Source organism: Meleagris gallopavo, chromosome 1 (genome assembly GCF_000146605.3).
Source record: "Meleagris gallopavo isolate NT-WF06-2002-E0010 breed Aviagen turkey brand Nicholas breeding stock chromosome 1, Turkey_5.1, whole genome shotgun sequence".
Taxonomy (NCBI): Eukaryota; Metazoa; Chordata; class Aves; order Galliformes; family Phasianidae; genus Meleagris; species Meleagris gallopavo.
The window spans coordinates 106,282,401-106,297,201 of NC_015011.2; the positions used below are offsets into that span (position 1 = coordinate 106,282,401).

Here is a 14,801-nt window from a genome sequence, read left to right on the forward strand (position 1 = left end):
CTTCTATCAGGAGCGACGGCAGGTCCTGCCCTTTCAGGATTCACAGCAGTTCAAGGCAGAAGAGCACTTTTAATTACTGAGAGGATCAGACTGATCTTACTTGGAGCAATCTGAGTTGGATGACGGTTGTCATGATCCTGAGGATTTATAACTACCTGAATATGCAAGTTTGTATTTTTTTTTTTCTTCTTCTGTGCCTCTACTACCATAGTGCATGAAAACTTCCCTTCATATATACTAAAAAACATTCATTTCTTCTTCCATTGCCAACCAGCAGCTCAGAGATTCAATATTCACATTACTTAACAGTTAATTTAAAACCCCACAAAACCAACCGTCTCAGAACCCTGCTACAAAAATCTGAAGTTGTGATTAAAATTTCCATTTTAAACCTGCACCTGATTACCAAGTGAAAGTTACTCAGCTAAAAAAAAAAATCTCAGCAAGCATTTAGCAGAACGACTTTCCAAGAGCACCCCATCAATAAAGGTGCTTATTGTGATAATCCCTCACTGACTAAAATCAGTCTCTGTAGCCAGCACATAATCCAGTGTGCAATCCTTCATGTTATTAAAAAAAAAAATTCAAAGAAAAAAATCATTTGTAAAAGTGAATAAATATCCCAGGCACCCATGGCTTCATTTTCTCTTGTTCTCAGAAACATTGAATGAGAAATGGCGTTGTCATCTGTTGGCCTGTTTAAAAACAAAACAAAACAAAGGCTCTAGCTGTGCTGATAGACCATCTTATCAATAGCTCGGATGTTTCTCCATGGAATATCTCTATTGTCACTTAAGTCATGGGACATAAATGATCAAATTCAAGTTCCACAACTTGGGGCATTTAGAAAGATAGAAACATTTTACCTGCATATTTTTATAAATCCAGTCTGTAAACACAGTCATATTTCCATAAACTCCCGGCCTGTTGGGACTAGCGCAGCCAGTTCCCCAGCTGGTATCTCCAACCAACCACCACACCGAGTTTTTGTTTGTTACCAGAGGACCTCCGCTGTCACCCTGCACAAAACATTGGTGCATTGTTAGTGACTGGCCACCAGTGAATCATAGAATGGCCTGGGTTGAAAAGGACCGCAAAGATCATCTAGTTTCGACTCCCCTGCCATGTGCAGGGTCACCAACCACCAGACCAGGCTGCCCAGAGCCACATCCAGCCTGGTCTTTGAATGCCTCCAGGGATGGGGCATCCACAGCCTCCTTGGGCAATCCATTCCAGTGTGCCACCACCCTCTGAGTGAAAAACTTCCTCCTAATATCTAACCTAAACCTCCCCTGTCTCAGTTTAAAACCGCTCCCCCTTGGAATATGAGTTGGATTTCAAAAGAAAGAGCTAAACACTATTGCAAGAGAGCAACTACAACAAAGCACTAGGCAATTACTGTATTAAATGAAGACTATACACCATAGGAATAAAATAGTTTGCCCAAAGCACAAGGCAGACTTTACTGACTTCCTTGTTCACAAGTATAATGCTACAGTATTGTAGTGATTACAAAGAGCATTTGTTCTTTTTCAAGTATGAGATTACCAAACATCCTTGAAGCACATATAAAGGTTGCTTCAGCCTCAGCATATTTAACAAGACCTCAGCACTGGCCCCCATGCAGAGCATGACACAAAAGCTCTCTCTTTTAAAGGATGTGCCACAAAATAAACAAGAAGCCCAACTGAACTATTAGTCATAACAGTCAATTAGAAACATATTAAAAATTCTATCAGTTGGGAATTAACAGGTGATAAATTCCCTACTAATAAGAGCACAAAAAACTATCAACCAGATCACTGTTAGATGTTAATTAGAAATAATTACCTGACAAGAATCAATTCCTCCTTGTAAATATCCAGCACAGACCATTGTAGGCAAGACCAAGCCATCGTAAACATAGATAGAATTACACGTAGAACGTTCTATTAAGGGTACCATGACATAATTCAAGTCACTTGCTGTTTTACCTAAAATTGAAACAAGCATGAAAACACATAAAAACAAAGACAATATTAGAATAAGCATCAGATTACATTCTTATTACAAATTTCAGTGGCTAGCATTACTCAAGACAAAATAAAATTGTAAGAAATTCAGGGATGGATGCTTAAGATGAAAAGTCCATCATGCAGAAAATACCCTGACATTTAAACTCCTTTCCTAGGGGTTATTTACTCTGCATTGCTGTTAGCGTACTGTAAATCAAGATAATAAGGACCTGCCTACTACAAGTCCAACCAACTATATTAGCCATGGGGCTATTAAAAGCACGTGAACAAAGCAATGAATGAAGTAGTCCTCCTCAGTTTCGCGGTCCGGCACTAGGGGGCAGCAAATCCCAAATTCAGCAGCCCCGTCCCTGTCCCAGACCACAAACTTCATACAATCATAGAATCGTTTGAGACGAAAGGGACCCTTAAAGGCCACCTACTGCAATCCCCCCGCAGTGAACAGGCACACCTACAGCTACATCAGGTTGCTCAGAGCCCCATCCTGCCTGAGTTTGACTGTCTTCAGGGATGAGGCATCCACCATTTCTCTGGGCAACCTGTGCCACTGCCTCACCACTCTGACAGTAAAAAATGTCTTCCTTATATCCAATCTAAATCTCCACTCTTAGACTGAAACCATTTTCCCTTGTCTTGTCACAATAGATTCTGCTGAAGAGCTTGTCCCCTTCCTTCTTATATCCCCCTTTGGATACAGAAAGGCCGCTTTCAGGTCTCCCCAGAGCCTTCTTTCCTCCAGGCTACACAGCCCCAGCTCTCTCAGCCTTCTGATATTGCCTCTTTTTTCATTCTCAATTCCCACAAATTTATCTAGTCTGAAGAGGATTGGCTGTGTAGAAGACCCAAATGTGTCAGAGCCATGCTTACCTCCTTGGTACTCTGCTCCCCACCCAGATATCCAGCACTCCTGATTAGGCTGGAACATCATTCCCGGGTTAGGCAGACAAACTGGCCGTACAGTATCTACAAAGCAAGTATAGGGACAGTCTAGCCCCAGATGTCCAGGCATAATCCGAAACAAGTGGATACGACATTACTCATCATGACCAGCATTTGCTTTAAATACATACACGCTGTGCTCTTTTCTTGGTACTTTACCCTCATTGCAGCTAAGCAATACCCTGCAACGCAAGCAGCAGTGAAAAGCTAAGCAGTTGCTCCTTCCTAGAGGACTACAGCATTCTGACCTCAAAGTGAGGAAGGAGCACAGTTAGTGTGTCTGGCTCTATTCAACTGGCAATCTGGCTACCTGATACAATTAACAACAGTTCGTGTGATCAGTAAATAAGGACAAGAGAAGAAACTCTTCCAACAACTAGCTTCATCCTGTTTGCAAAATCCTGCTGAAAATAATCACTAATGCAAATGCAAGTAGAATTCAATGCTTGTATACAAGAAGGGTGAAATAAAAGATTCCAGACAAACATTCTAGCAAGCAGACAACCTCCAGATTACCTCGAGTAGGTTTAAACTGATACACTGAAATACAGGATTTGTAAGTATAGCACCTACACACACCAGAACCTATATATATGAAGTACTTTAATTAATGTTTTATATTTCAGTTTCTATGGCTTGCTTACAAAGAAGCACTTTTAAGAAAATCCCTTTTCAGTTTTATGTATTAAAAAAGTTACCAATCTGCTAATATGGGGAATCATAGAACAGCTTGGGTTGGAAGGGACTTCAAAGCCAATGCCACCCCAACCCCTGCCTTGGGCAGGGCTGCCCCTCCCCCCCCCAGCTCAGCTGCCCAGGGCCCCCATCCACCTGGCCTTGAGCGCCTCCAGGGATGAGGCACACAGCTTCTCTGGGCAGCTGTGCCTGCGCCTCACTGTTCTCCTAATACCTGACCTAAACCTCCCTTTTTAGTTTAAAGCAAGGAATCTGATCAAGAACTTGGAACAGAGGTTTGGGTTGGTTTTAAGGGATTGGGTTTTTTTTGTTGGTTGGACACATTAAGGTATCTCTACTCATATTCTTTTGTTCTTCCCGTAAGTATCTACAAGGATTTCTTGATCAACTTTGGAAGTTTTAAGAGACATGCTCACTACCCCCTGCTTTTTCCCCCCCCCCCCTTCCTTAAGAAGAGCAGAATGCATACCAGTAAAACTCAGTGGTGTCTCTAACTTCATAAGGGCAACATCATTGTCTTTAGAATCTGTATCATAATTTGGATGGGAAATTATTTTTTGCACTCTGTATCCAGGCATTGAGTGCATCTCATTCTGGTTGAGAATCCCAGCATAAACAGTCCAGACGTATGGGTCAGAAAATTGTCTACAGAAAAAAAACAAGTGTTAGAAGATTTGCTTCACTGGTAGAGAAACTCAGAAACAGAACCCCAGAATCACAGAATTGTAGGGGCTAGAAGGGACCTCCAGAGATCATCCAGACCAGCTCCTCTGCAAAGCAAGCCCCCTACCTCAGGCTGCACAGATAGGCGTCCAGGTGGGTCTTGAAAATCTCCGGAGAAGGAGAATACACAGCCTCTCTGGGCAGCCTCTTCCAGTGCTCCATCACCCTTACTGTGAAGAAGTTACTTCACATATTAGTGTGGAACCTCCTATGCTCCAGCTTATGGCCATGAAAAGAGGTTGGCCATGTCCTTTTGACTCCCACACTTAAGATACTTATAAACATTAATCAGATCCCCTCTGAGTCTTCTTTTCTCAAGGCTGAACACCCAGATCGCTCAGTCTTTCTTCATACAGGAGATGCTCCAGATCCTTTATCATCTTTGTGGCCTTCCACTGGACTCTCTCCAGGAGATCCCTGCCTTTCTTGCACCAGGAAGCCCAGAATTGGATACTGTACTCAACCTTCCAAGAATTGTCTTTATTATCCATGACCAAGAATGCATATGTATTTGACTGCCACTTCTGAAGGCAAAAGCAAACAGTAACTCATGCCTTTTTTATTTTTGGCCAGCCTCCCTTCATCATTCAACTTTAGCAGCATGATTTTTACTGTAATGCAAATGTATCAACAAAAACTGATGACAAGGTTTTTTAGTTGTTTTTTTTCTTTTTCTTTTTCTTTTTTTCCTGAAAGACAAAGTATAGGCCATCGAACTTCAGGAGAGCTTAACTCCAGTTTCATAAGTGTACAAAATTATTTGAAGTAAGTTAAGTATCACTGTCAATCCCCTTTGTCACTCAGCACAGCAAATTATAGTCTGAGACTGGAACACTGAAGCCTCTTTATTGATTTCAGCAACTGAGGGATCAAGGTGTTATTTCTGAAGTCTCATATGTCAGTGTTATCACTCGTGTGCTATCTAAAACATGGAAGGGCAGCAGAAACCAGAATTAGCAAAAACATGATCTAGTGAAGAAATTTCTTTATCTTGAAAATGCTAGGTGGCTGTTTGGTTGTTTGTTGTTGTTTTTGTTTTTAACATTAGGCATATTCACTAGATGCAATTTAAGTCGTCTCTGTGCTCCAGAACAATTCCCACACGCTCTGTAGAGAACTTTCTACATGTGTTAAAACACCCTCCTGGAACTGACAACCACTTTGCAAAAAATAAATAAATAAATAAAAATAAAAAATAGATAAATAAAAAAATTAACCTGAATCTTAAAACCCAGCTATACCTTGGTCACCGCTCCTAAAACTTTTGTATATTATGGAGCACACACTAGAAAACAGAGGAGGGATAAGATCTTCACATAGAACTAAATACTCACATTCCTTTCTCAAGGTTAAGGACAAAGTTATTTTCCCTTGGCTGAGCCTCAAATTCTGATTCAACCAACCGTTAAAATGTCTTTGCTTACTGGGTTTTCCCTCCAATAAAAGCAGCTGCCTTTAAACATAAATACACTTAGCTGTCCTTTAAGTTTCTGCTTTCAAGTTAAAAATTGACAAAATACCAGCTTTCCTTCTCGTCGAAGCCTACACAAAGCGTTCCCCAGATAGGTATACATCCATCTCTGGTTGATACTGGCTTGGGTTTTTCTACCCTGCGGCATGAAGACATGAGGAAATAAAGGTACTCACCCCTCCACGCAGTGGGCTGCAGTCACCAGCCACTCGCGGGTGATGATGGAGCCTCCACAGATGTGGGTGTCCTGCACGTGGAGGCTCACCTGCCACGGCCACTGCCCCAGCGTCGCCATGCTGCCACCCACAATTCTGCTCATGATGGCTGTGCTTTTAGTGGACAGGCCGCACTCTGAGGAGTCAGGCGTACACAGACAGGCATTAGAGAGAGCTGGTTTCAAAGGTGGTTTCTTCATTCCAGGCTTCACTAAAGCTCGATGGAAAGGGAGCATGGACCACATCCACTGCACTGCTGTGAGTTGATGCCACAGCCCAGCCATTGCTCTGTGGTGCTCGGATTCATGGGAACAGGGTGGACCAAGGCTCCAGTCCTTCACATTGCCCTCCTCACTGGTAGCTGTGGCTCACAGTTCATCACTTCAGAAGTGAACTGTAAGAGGGTGGTTTGTTACCCCCTGAACCTGGCCTTTGAGTGTCTTTGGCAAGCCGCACAGACACACACCACTACGCAACAAGACAGGCAACACCCTCACTGTGGTGAGGAACAGTGATGACCACTGGATGGCCATGTGACAGACAGTGCACTAAAGACTTCCCTCCACATCGCACAGCAGTGACTACAGAGCTCACCGTGGGGCAAGCTGTTTAAAGGAACATGTTACAATAAAGACAGAGCTGGGGACCTAACCATCCCCCTTGTTTCCTCTTCCATTCTGCCCCTTAAAGTCTGAAACCTGGGTACAGAATTTAATCATGGTTCCCACCAAACAATCATTCATGCAGATTCAAAAGGATTTATGGGCAGAGTGCTTCAAGGCTTCAACGAGTAAAAGTCTGAGAAACATACACTTACCTATGCAGCGCAGAGAAACCACATTTCCTGATGCACAGTAATCGCTGCAATAGAAATAGAAAAGAGCAAACAAGCTTTAGGATACCCAGCGAAGCAGACAGTGGGCAGAGCTCACCCTCCAGATGCTTCCTACCCATTCCAGCTATATGCCCTGCCTTCATGCTCATCTTCCTGCTGAGGCTCTCCTCCTTTCTTCACTCTCTCCAGCTACCCTACCAATACCCATCTGGCCTTCAGCATTTCTTGCATTCGCCAAAACCGTCATGTGGGAGACCGCAGACCACAGTACAGCCAGGCAGCACATAAGGCTTGTAAGCCTATTGAGGAGCAAGATAAAGAACAGCATAAAAGAAAATTGAGTTGATTTATGAAATAGTCATAGAAGAAACTGAACAATAAGGGAGTAAGAAAATAACTTTTCAGGTATAGCAATCTACATGTTTGTGAATAAGAGGCTTCAGACTTGTTTAATGCAACTTTGACATGTCAACCTTCCAAAGAGCACAGAGGAACAGGATAGGGCATGTACACATTTAAAAGAAGAGTAGAAAGATGGAGAAATGTTTTTAAATACAGAGAAGAGCAGCTGCTGCAAGCAGACTGGAAGCAAGGTCTCTTTCCTTTTATTGTTAGACAGGCTATATCTCCTACAACAGCCAAAAAAATAAAAATAATTTCTTGATAAAAATAAATTAGTTTGTATTAAGCAATGATACCTGCTTTGCAGCCTTTTGTACAAGTCCGTATTCCCCGCACTTGTGTTTAGCTTCATAAAGCTTTTAATGGCAACATCAACTGCTACTCCTTGACTATAGTAATATGTATCTCTGTGAAACAGAAAGATCGTACTAAGAAAACCAGCAGTTTTGATTTTCAAACAAATGACAATAAATAGTGCCAAGCCACAGTTTCTGACACAGGCAATTCTAAAATATTAATTTCTTTCTGTATTAAGCACAGAAAGAACCCAGTGGTGCAGTACTAGCTCCGGAGACTGATTCTTAAAGAAATCTTTCAAGCTCAGTTTCCCATCAGACAGTTAATTAGTAGATTCAAATAATATTGTTATCTATTACGTGTACATGGTACCAATCTTCAGTCTCATGAAACAAGGCACGATGAAGAGATGCCTTTGCATCTCTACATACGCAGTAAAGTTCAAGTCTAATAAGTTCTAGCAGCCACATTTCTCTGGGACAGCTGCAGGGGTAGTAAATGCTGCTGCTCTGCAGGCTTCCCAGCTGAGGAACAGCCGTGCAACATTGCCGCTGGGCTGACTTACTGTCTGGGAACTACTTTGGTTATTGCTGGTTCAGAGTCCTTAATTACAAGTGCTGCAGGCAACCTATGCACATGCCAGATCTGCCTGGGCAATTAATTGCCTTCATTACATTACACACTGGAAGACAGCATTTGCCACATCAGAGACAGGCAACAAAGTATTTCAACTGCAGAAGAATTCAGGCTACAGCATTGTGCATGGAGAACATGGACAGTATTCCTGCCACAAACATTTGTGCTAATCTTCCACACAAGCATCTGTTATTTGTGTCCTCAGGAGATCAAAGCTTTCCATGTAATACTGATGACAAATTAAGCCAGAATGGATGTTACTGGGCAACTATAACAAGCTGGTACTGTGAAGCAAGCTTTGGAGGATTACTATTAGTAAATTTTTACATACAAGTGACCCCACACAGTAACTACTGCATGCATGCCAGACACACATCACCTGTCAGAGGAAACTTTCATTTTGATTCTGTAACACCTATCATTGTTAAATTAGATTCGCTTGAGTTCAAAGCTAGATCACTAGCTGCTTTTTGTTTCTGATTTGTATTCTTAAAAACTGCAAGATGGAAATATTAACTTTTCCACGTATTTGCAAAGACTGACGAAGGTTAGACTTACACACTGTAGCCCATGTCTTGACATGCAATCTTTCCAAGATCATCAGTCCAGTCATCTTGACAAACAGGGTACCAGGTTTGGCTGACAGGTGAATAAACTTCGAGGATGAAGTTTGGTCCATAAAGTCTAACTGCCAGAAAAGGAAGAAAAGAAAAAATCCCAAAAACATAAGAACACCACACACACTATGTTACTGCTCTGTTTAAAGCTTCTGCCACCAATTATATTTGTATGCACAAGCTGTAGCACAAGCTAATTAAATGCTGCCATCTATTCAAATTGTGAGTAAATATCAAGTAGACAGAAATACTACAAAGATTTAGTTCTTTTGCATAAGGCAATATAAGAGTGCTAGAAATTTTAAGGGAAAGTATGCAATATAGTGTTCACCACTTCAGTTCTTATTCTCAAAACTCTTTCATATTCTAACACTGCAGAAGATTGCAATACTCAATTTTTCATCTGTTACTTACACAATCATGTATTACATGTAAATAAAATATAATCTGACATAATCTATTTCTATTACATCTTAATATGCCAAATTGCTTCAGACAAGTGCTATAGAGCAAAAACATAACAAGGAGCAATCTTCTATGCCCCATTGTGTATTTATCTGCAAAAGAATTTAATGCAAAATAGTTCAAGTAAAAGAGCAGACTGAACAAGCTTCTCCAAAAACTCATTATTCAACTAAATGGAGAGGAACAGCTGTTAGAGCACATGCCAGTAAAAGCTAATACTGCATGAAGCACGTAGGGAACAGGAGTTCACAAACAGCATAAGCACAACACAGGTGCCAGCATCAAAATGCCAGACCTTTCAAATAGGCAAACAGGTGACATTTTCACCTTACAATTTCAGCTTTTCACCACAGCTTTTCTTGTCAGCTCTTGAGTTGGAAAAACACTAAATCAGACCAAGCTTTCTTACACAAAGCAGATGAGAAGCTGGAAATAAGTACCTGGAGAACAAGGAATGTGAAATATGTGGAAAAAGATCTATGCTATCACCTGAAGTTCTACAGCAACAGTTCATTCCAGAGCCAATGTCATACTCAGGTTCGCACAAACCAAATTCAAATAAAAAGAGAAACAGTTTTTAAAATATTAAAACTCAAGCAAACTCAACTCTGAGCCAGTCATTTTGCTTCAGCTTTTCAATCAACCGGAAACCGACTGAAGATCCAGATATAGGTTTTGATGTATTCAAACATCCCAAGACATTTTAGAGTTACAGCTGAGCCTTAGCTGGCCCTATGGTAACTTAGCAAGGGAAGTTGCTCAAGAACTCTTGCTGCTGGCTGGAGGTCCTCTGCCTTGACCGCTGGTACTCACCACACCGGTTTTCATCCTCCCCGTTTGGGCAGTCACTTATTCCATCACACCACAGTGAGGGAGAAATGCACACTCTTGAAGATCCACACTCTATTAAGGATCCAAGACAAGGATTCTCAACTGAAAGGAGAGAGAACAACAAAGTCATCAGACTGAACATCAGCTTAGCCTCAAGCAATCACTGCCAACTCACCTTAAGGAGCGTGTTTGATAGAGCAAAGCATCAGCAAATTCTTAATTCCTTCAGAGCTGGGAAGAAACCTTGCCTAACGCAATCAAAGATTTATTGCTCTGTCCTTCACATCACTTGTCAGACTAACTCATTGATGCAGCTGACTGAATGGACAATTTTGTCCATTGTCTCCCCCAAATAAAAAGGCTCTACTAAGTATTCTAAAAGGACTCAACTTCACACGAACAAAGCGGAGAAGAAAGAAGAAATTAATCACACCTTGCTGTTTTCAGTCCTGCTTAAAAGAAGACTACACTCACCCTGCTATAAATCTGAGTTAAAAAAAAAACAACTAAGAACACAAAATGACTGCCTAATAATTTTAAAAGACCTACCTTCTGTTTTCCTTTCCTTTCCCATACAGAACAGAGAAGTTCCTAACAACACAGCAAATTGTTCTTCAATTTTCTTCAAAAAATTATTCAGTTGAAAGGGAAATTAAGTTATCACAAAATCGACTTGGGTAAGCCAAACATAACTGCTGTAGCCCAGCTTCAGAGCCCAGTCATTCCGGTTGGAGATGACGTCCAAGTTCAACATGTCACCTGTGTTCCAGCTTACGGTGGTTATTTGGACTGGGCATGCACAACTTTAACCCACTTGCATCAAAAGCCTCACAATACAAACATAGGCAAATTAGTTCAGCTTTAAGTATGGTCCCATATTACCAAAGTAAAATATGCCTTGATCATTTACCTTAACTTTAGCAGTTAAGGCATATGAATTTACTTCATCTCCTTCCTTCCTTTGAAGCTAAGCCAAGTTAGAATTTAGAATACAGTTTCATTTCAGTGTTAATATATAGTAGTAATTTCCCAAATTAAATGAACTGTAGGATAAGTTGCCCACAGTCACATGCCAGCTATCCACCAAAACACAAACCCTTGTAAGATGTCAAGCTACTCTTTAGTAAAGCTACTACAAAGCTACTGCCTCAGTTCCCAGATAGATGGTAGCTTTCCAGAAGAGCCAGGTGCTTGAGAGGAGTCAAAAAACTGACATCACTTGATGTCAAAAATGTATTCATTTGACAAAATGAAAAGAAAGCAACAGTAGCACTATTAAAAAACAAACAAACATCCCACAGTTAAGGCCTTTTTTTAAAAGCCACATTAGTTTACCTCTTATGAAACAGGTAACAAAGACTTCCTTGCCCTTAATTCAGCATAAAATAAAAGACAAGAATCTATATTTCTAACTTTAAAAGATCACAATATCTTTTCTTTTCAGAACAAAAGCAAAAAGAATAATTCTTACCAAAATACCAGATCAAGAAAGCAGCAATTGCACAACCGATGACTATTAAAACGGATACTATAATTATGATGATTTTCCTTATACCTGAAATGAAAGCATGGATAAAAATGAGAAATTAGGTTCACAAATAAGGTAATTTCCAGCATGGTCACAAGTGCTTTGTGTATTTCACTGAATTTAAAAATTGGTGGTGCTTGCTCAAACTTTTCTCCATTTCACCACCTTTCCTCCAAATTGTTCAGGTTCCTGTTACAACAGCACCCCAACCTGCCACCACTTCCTCATTTATGGAGAAGAGGCAGCCCTCACAGATTCTCTCAATACAGGAATCTGAAGGAAAGAGCACTTTTATTTCTTATCTTTCTCTGGAAGACATTAAGTCTAACTTTGGAAGAAATGCCAACAAATCTTACTTGATGAACACGTCCTGGACGAACTGGATGAAGGTGTTACGGGAATGCTTGACTGATGGGTTGAAACTCTTGGGATATAAGTTGGCACTGATGGAACATTCGTAGAATAATGTGGATATGGGTTAGCACCTACTTGTGGCCTGGCAGAATAGTAGTTTTCTGTCTGGAAGCCACGATTTTCGTAGTATGGTGGTGGATTCTAAATGATAACGTTATGAGAGAAAAAAAAAAAAAAAAAGCAAGACTGCAATTAGAACAAAGTAAATTTGAGATGCCACCTTCATGCAGAACTCTACTAGGTAATGAATCATAGAATGGCCTGGGTTGAAAAAGACCACAATGATCACCCAGTTTCCAGCCCCCCCGCTATGTGCAGGGTCACCAACCACCAGACCAAGCTGCCCAGAGCCATATCCAGCCTGGCCCTGAATGCCTCCAGGGATGGGGCATCCACAATCTCTCTGGGCAACCTCTTCCAGTGCGTCACCACCCTGTGAGTTAAAAAAACTTCCTCCTAATATCTAACCTAAACCTCCCTTGTCTTAGTTTAAAACCATTCCCCTTTGTCCTACCAAATTCCAGCTAAAGCAAGTGTCCACCACACCAATTTACATGGGAAAGAGATTTACAGCATGTGCCTAATACCTCACACTTTGGATAATAAAAATAGCAACAGAGTGAACCCTGAAGGCATGTTAAAAGATCTGTTTTCCAATCCAAAATAATTCAACCTTAAAAGGATTCTTAAACCCAGCCTACCAGGTAGCTGCACTAGTCATTTCACTTGAACATCAGTACAAATAAGGAGCAAGGTTCAGGCAATACCATCATCAAAAGAAATGTTGACAACTAACAGCCCTTATATACTCAGATGTCCAGGTTTAAGAAAAAGGTTTATTTGCCATTTTGTTCCATGGCAATGCAAGGCACACCTGAGCTACTTCCAAAACACCCTGGCCTACAACAGGCTGCAGAATACTTATCCTGCAAGAGACTTATGAATCAGAAGCCACTCCAATCTCTCTCAAACATATGGTTTAAAAGCATAAATCTAATCCCAGCAATATCTGAGCACTTGAAAGGCTAATTAATTCAAACCTCTTAGTCCTGTCTTGTAGTGTATCTTTCCCATTATGCAGAAAGCATGAGAATTCCTTCTATCCACCTCTTTAAAGACTTATTAACCAGCACATCCCTCAGCATTCCATTCCAACAGTTGTAAAGAAACACAACCTCATAAAAACAAAAATTCAGAAAGGAATATTTTATTCACTTACTACAGTAGAGGTCATCTTTCCTTTGTCAGCAGTACTGAAACAATTCAAGTGTTTAGATGTAAAGCCTGAACCTATAAAAAAAACGAAAAGTGGTCATAATGGAAATGGTTATAACCAAAAAGCTTTGTCCACCTCTCTCATCAGTTAAATCTTTAGAAAAATGCCAAATTAGGGGGAAAACGATATATCGAAGTCTTTTGAGAGAGAGCGTAAATGAAGATATAGCCTGAAACTAGATCTCAATAGTCCCTCAGTACAACCCAGTGGATCACACAGTGGCAGTCATTCATCCACAGGAGCATCGTGCAAACCCAGAGGATGGCAGCGGTGCCCACTCCTGCTACAGGAGTGCCAATGTCCAGCAGCCTGTCAGCCTCCACCTGCTGTCAGCACCCGGCTGCTCCCCGGGCTCTCTCAGCACTTACTCATGTATCACCAAAGCTCGTGACACGGAAACAAGAATGCAAACAAAGCATCAGGAAATACAAATTCAATTGACTCATTTAATAATGCTACATCCGGTAGCCCAGCAAACCACTCCGTTTTCACTCTTCCGTGTTGGTTGTGTGTTGTGGCCACCACACTAAAAATGGGGAAAGAAGCACAGTGGGGCAACAGCAAGCCAAACCAATGCAAATGTTAGAGCTGCATCCGATATTTCAAGAATATAGCACTTTATTTTAAAGTTAACCATTAACGCTAGGTAAAACTAACAATTAGCAGATACACAAGACATGCGACAATGTTTGCTGCCATATTTCTAACACAGAAGGTTACACACCACCACAAGCAATCATTTTAATAAATGATTAGATCTACACAGACTTCTCATAACGTTACTCTACGTGAGGAAAAGCAGAAAAAGGGGCTCAGTCACATGCTGAGCAATACAGTTCTCCAGCTTTGCAGCTCCAGCAAGCCCTGGCCCCTGTTGAAGGCCAATGCTGCAGACAGCAGTTGCATAAAGACACAGCACAACTCAGCCTGAGGCAAGAAGTTCTTTTAGAGCCTGCACCTAGATCATTACCTCACCCAGAACCAAACCGTAAACATCTCTGAAGTGAATTTCAAGAGCAGCTTAGCACTGAAGAGCATGCCAAGTTCACAACAGCTTAGGATGGCTGTTCATGGTATTTACCTATTAGTACTACCAGTAAGAAATAAATAGAATAGCACTCTGTTGAACTCTTGTTTGCATGGCAGACGAGAAAACAAGTCTTATTCTTACTTACAGTAAGTAGCTCATCAAGACCGGTGACTAAGTCTGCATGACTTCTGTTTTATGTTGCATCCATTCTTGGTCAGTTCTTCATAGTAGAGTTGGGTAAACTCAGTTCTGCCCAAACTTATAGAACAAGCAACACTCTGCAGGAAGATATTGCTGTTCCTTGTTGCCAGAAAAAGAAGGGGAAAAAAAGGTACAGAAGTTTAGCAATAACAGACAGAAGAGAAGATTATGTGATTTTGAGGCAAGTCAACAGGAATCGCAATTTAAAAA

The 14,801-nt window shown here is 41.1% G+C and overlaps 1 protein-coding gene across 1 annotated transcript; it reads right to left on the reverse strand.

Annotated features, from left to right (window-relative positions):
* Window positions 1-106: 106 nt before the first annotated feature.
* On the reverse strand, window positions 107-14,711 carry TMPRSS2 (transmembrane serine protease 2). The gene is made up of 14 exons (XM_010723927.3): window positions 14,536-14,711; window positions 13,304-13,374; window positions 12,027-12,225; window positions 11,614-11,697; window positions 10,125-10,244; window positions 8,788-8,917; window positions 7,593-7,703; window positions 6,877-6,920; window positions 6,021-6,195; window positions 4,120-4,295; window positions 2,883-2,978; window positions 1,831-1,973; window positions 867-1,019; window positions 107-695 (listed from the first exon to the last, which is right to left on the reverse strand). Exons 2-14 carry the CDS (start codon window positions 13,316-13,318, stop codon window positions 684-686), a joined length of 1,458 nt encoding a protein of 485 aa, XP_010722229.1. The 5' UTR covers window positions 13,319-13,374; window positions 14,536-14,711; the 3' UTR covers window positions 107-683.
* Window positions 14,712-14,801: the final 90 nt, after the last annotated feature.